This window comes from Oryza glaberrima, chromosome 6 (assembly GCF_000147395.1).
Source record: "Oryza glaberrima chromosome 6, OglaRS2, whole genome shotgun sequence".
NCBI classification, from domain to species: domain Eukaryota; kingdom Viridiplantae; phylum Streptophyta; class Magnoliopsida; order Poales; family Poaceae; genus Oryza; species Oryza glaberrima.
Window position 1 is genome coordinate 20,053,528 of NC_068331.1, and position 4,883 is coordinate 20,058,410.

At 52.1% G+C, this 4,883-nt stretch overlaps 1 protein-coding gene across 1 annotated transcript; it reads right to left on the reverse strand.

The window, feature by feature from the left end:
- Nucleotides 1-76: 76 nt before the first annotated feature.
- On the reverse strand, nt 77-2,181 carry LOC127775984 (berberine bridge enzyme-like Cyn d 4). Its single transcript, XM_052302298.1, has one exon. The coding sequence runs from the start codon at nt 2,118-2,120 to the stop codon at nt 516-518; it is 1,605 nt and encodes a 534-aa protein (XP_052158258.1). The 5' UTR covers nt 2,121-2,181; the 3' UTR covers nt 77-515.
- Between the last annotated feature and the right edge of the window lie 2,702 nt (nt 2,182-4,883).

The following is a 4,883-nucleotide window of genomic DNA, read 5'->3' on the forward strand; positions in this document are numbered from 1 at the left end:
TGTCCCATTCAGCCTTGCCGCCTCCTTTTCCTTCTCCTCACACAGGACAACCAACATGCCCTCACCAATCTCTACTCTCTCCCATGCTTAAGATTTGGTGTAGGAAGGGAGAAAAGATGATATTGGATGTCATCAGTATTGGGGACGATGGTCAAGGGGTTGAGGAGGAGGATGACAACAGGCGCGGGAAGAGTTGATGAAGGGAAAAGAAGAACGGAAATACTGGTAATTGCTCGGTGAGGAGAAAAAGGAATGATAGGGGAAATGGATATGGCAGATAGCATTCACCCCTTTATTTTATCCCATGCCCCTTAATGGGACCCGTGGCCTAGTTTTTCTAATATAACTTATGTCGTAGGTATAATATAGTTGCACTAATATATTATAGTTACATTTGAAAGTCTTTTTAAAAAAACTATCAAATACTCACTTTATTATTATGTAACACATGAGAATTTGACTAGTTCTATTATTACTATAGCAGAAGAATGGCTGGAGCTGGAGGCCACAGCATTCTAACTCGGAAGTGGTGGAATGCTCTGCTCGTTCTTGAAGTAGTTGTCAGGATCCACCTTGGCCTTCACCGCCGCGAGCCGCTCAAAGTTGGCCTTGAAGTACGCTCTCCCCCAAACCGTCGCCTTCTCATACCTCGCACTCGCCACGCCGCCGCCGCCGTCGCCATCGTCGTTCACGCCGAGGTCGAGGTCCCTGTAGTTGACGTAGGCGCCCCTGGGGTTCTTGGACACGTACGGCTCCATCTCCCCGTACACCCCTCTGATCCAGCCCATGTGCTTCGCCGCCGCCGCCTCCCCGCTCTCCGACCAGAACCCGTAGTACTGGATGTTGTAGAGCGCCTGCCGGTGCGGGAACGGCGTCGCCGCCGGCGCGACGCGAGCCATCTCGCCGCCGTAGGGGTCGAGGATGAGCAGCCCGGCGCCGTCCTTGAGGAGCCAGCTCCAGGTGGTCTCCCAGACCTGGCTGGGCATGGGTTCTTGGACGTAGTCGGACTTGGCCTTGAAGTACCTGTCCGGCCTGCCGGTGCCCCTGTCCAGGAGCATCTCCGGCGGCTTCCCCGTGCCGTAGAACGCGAAGTAGAGCACCGACTGGACCCACGTCATCTCGATGCAGTCGCTCGCCGTCACGTTGAGCTCCGGGAAGGCGTCGGCCATGGCGGCGACGAGGCCGGCGCGCGTGCCGAGGTACAGGGACTCGAACTGCGCGTTCTGGTTCTGCACGACGACGCGGAGGAAGACGTCGCTGGGGAGGGACGGCGCCACGCGCTGCCACTTGGCGAGGAGGTCGGTGGCGGACTGGTTCCTTGAGCGGTGGACGGTGAACACCGTGACGGTGGCCGGAACGGGGACGAGCCGGAGCTTCCAGGACAGGACGATCCCGAAGTTGCCGCCGCCGCCGCCCCGGATGGCCCAGAAGAGGTCCTCGCCCATGGCGGCCCTGTCGAGGAGCCTCCCCTTGGCGTCCACCATGGTGGCGTCGAGGACGTGGTCGGAGGCGAGGCCGTGCTTCCGCAGCATCAGGCCGAAGCCGCCGCCGCTGAGGAACCCGCCGACGCCGACCGTCGGGCCGATGCTGCCGGGGAACCCGAGGCGGGAGGTCTTGTTGGCGATGGCGTAGTACACCTCGCCGAGCGTCGCGCCGGAGCCGACCCAAGCCGCCCGGCCGCGGACGTCGACGCGGACCGCGCGGAGCGCGCCGCCCGCCATGTCGACGACGGCGAAGGCGCGGGCCGCGTCGAGGGAGCGGTAGGACAGGCCCTCGTAGTCATGCCCGCCGCTGCGGGAGCGGACGGAGACGCCATGGCCGACGCCGCAGCGCACGGCGGCCTGGACGTGCGAGGCGTCGGTGGCCTCGACAACCGCGACCGGCGTCGGGGTGGCCGGCGTGTCGAAGAGGAGGTTCTTGATGGAGGACTCGAGGACGGACTGGTACGACCGGGACGCGTGCGTGTAGACGACGCCGGCAGGGAGGCTCGCGGCGAGGCAGTCGAGAAAGCCGGCGATCTGGTTCGCCGGAGCGGCTGCGGCGGCGGCCGGCGCGTGGTGCAAGACGGAAATGCAAGCCGCGAGCAGCGTAAAAGCGAAGCTCATAGGCGCCGCGGCCATCTTGTAGTGGTTAGATGCTTAGTAGATCATTAGTTTGCTTATTGAAGAACATGCTGTTATTTGTGACTATATTTATAATTAGTTTGGAAATGGAAGTCATTAGTCGTTGCTGCTAATTGAATCGAGTCATAATCAGAGGGCGTGTTATGTGGTTTGCTTTTGCTTCCAGAATATTAAAAATAATAATTCGCAAAAAAAAAAAGAGAGAGAGAGAAGGAAATTCCACTGGTGGAAGTCATTGACACGCACAAGCAGATCATCGGATTCGATTGGTTGCCATTTGGCAAGCCAGAATGATATTCTACGATTTTTGGTCAAGGAAAACTTCTTGGTTTCACAATATTTTTCAATGAAATGATTTAAAATACCTTATGCTTATAATTTCGTTTTTCCTTGAATATATACTGACGGGAGAACTACAGAACGCAATACTATATATGCATGATAATTTTCGTTTTTAACCTAAAACTGTTAATGCATATTTTTCATGTTAGTGGTAAACTTGCAGCACTATCATGAGAGCTAGATAGCGCTAGCTCCAGGGAAACCAAGCCCACTCAGCGGAGAACACGAGAGTGAGGGTAATTCGTTGTCCGTTTTTCCGGCCGGATCGGCGAGACAATGGAGAAGCCGGCGAATTTGGCTACATTTAACTATAAAAATTAATATCTATATCTATATGCTTATTTTCACTACTAGAAAAGGCATTTTCTCATACGTGAGTTTTTTTCCTAGACGGGTATGACTTTCGAAGCCAAATGGCCGCGTACGAAAATATAAACCGGCGTAAAGCTCGCCGTCCACCTGTGAAAATCAAATTTTCCAGGCGGATCACTTAAGAGATCTGCCTAAAAAAATTAATTTTTGCAGGCGGAATCTAATTATGTGGTCTACCTGTAAAAATCATGTCTACAGAAAAAAAAAATCTAGTCCTATCCTTATCTTCTCCTGTCCACCACTTATTTCCCTCACCCTCCCCCCTCTCTCTCACTCTTATTTCCCTTTGGCTCCCTCCCTTCCCTTTCCTTCCCTCCCCTCCCAGATTCGGTGGAGGGGAGGGGCGCCAGTGGCAGCGCAGGCAGAGGGGTTGGTGGTGGCACCGGTGAAGGGGAGGGGCATCGGCGGTGGCGCGAGCAGAGGGCGGTGGTGGTGGCGCGTCCGGAGGGGAGGTGCGGCTCCCCTCCCTCTCCTCTCCCTCAACAATACTCTCCTCTGCCGCCAGCTGCGACGATGACGACTACCACAGGATGACAACGGCGTCGATGCCTGGGTCTCGCTGCCATCTGCGATGACAACGATGACGCCGCCTGAATCCGCTGCCGCCCGGTCACGGGGAGGGGAGGGGAGGCGGCGGCGACGAGGAGGTGAGGCGGCAGCGCCGGTGAATGGGAGGGGTGTCGGCGGCGGCGTGGCCGGAAAGGGAGGTGCAGCTCCCCTCCCTCTCCTCTCTCTTAGCTCTACTCTCCCTCCGCCACCGGCCGCGACGCCGACGCAATCGCTTGGGTCCCCCACCGACTGCGACCACACTGTCGCCGCCTGGATCCGGAGAGGGGAGGGGAGGCAGCGGTGACGAGGAGCTGAGGGGAGGGAAGGTCGCCGCCTCTAGAGCATCACCGTGTTGCTGCCCTTCCCCTCCCCTCCCAGATCTGGACGGAAGAGGGGAGCAGGCCGGCGGCGGCGGCGCTCCCCTCGGGCAACAGCGGCTGATGGAGGAGGAGAGCCATTGGCCGAAGGGGGAGGCCGGTGGGTTGGGGTGGTGGCGACGGATTTATTTTTCGCTGAAAATATTTTCGCAGGCACTGCAGAAATAGATGCCGCCTACAAAAATGATTTTCGCAGGCCGCCTACGAAAATCATCTATATTCGCATGCCTTTGCTTTCAGGCGGTCCTTTCCTCCGCTTGAAAATACTATTTTTGGCCTACTGGAAAAAAGATTTTTCTAGTAGTATTTTCTTATCTATATTATATCTATATTAATTTTTCTATCTATACAAATAGCAAATTTGTATCTCTGTATATTACTATCCTCGGGAGATATCATATTTTTTATTGCAAAACTTAGTATCTCATGTGGTACATTGAGGTACGTGTAAAAGGTATCACATTTTCTAGGGACGTGACTGACTGCTATCGGTAGTTGGTTTGTCTTATCAAACGACCACTCCATCGAGTATAAATCCCCCTTCAACTTAAAAAAAATACTATAGTGTCTTTTTTTAACTTCTTTAATAACTTATATCTTTTAAATCACGTATTATTTTTAAAATCTATTTGCATCATTGACTCCACTCAAAATATGTGACAAAACAAGATCCATATTGAATATATTTAAACATTTTATTAGGAGTAAGCTGAAACAAATAATTAGATTATTATGCTAGATTATTATAATCTATAAGCCAGATTACTATAATCCAATAATCTTCTCTAAAGGAGCTTTTTTCCAAATTATTAAGTGGCTAAATACCCACTACCCTTAGATGCCTCTAATAATTCAGAGAAACAAATAACTCATAGCTTATTTTATATCAGCTTATTATAATCCAGCTTAGAGTAATCTGATTTAATAATCTAAATTACAATAATCTTAAACTGAAACAAACAGGGCCTAAATTTAGATACCTCGAGATTAAGAATCATTTAATTTCCTTTATTACTGTACTAGAAAAAATGTCCGTGCGTTGCAACGGGCGAAGGTTACTTTAATCTTTTTATTATTATATGGTTTAATTAAGGTGAAAATCACTGTAGGAATTCGCTTG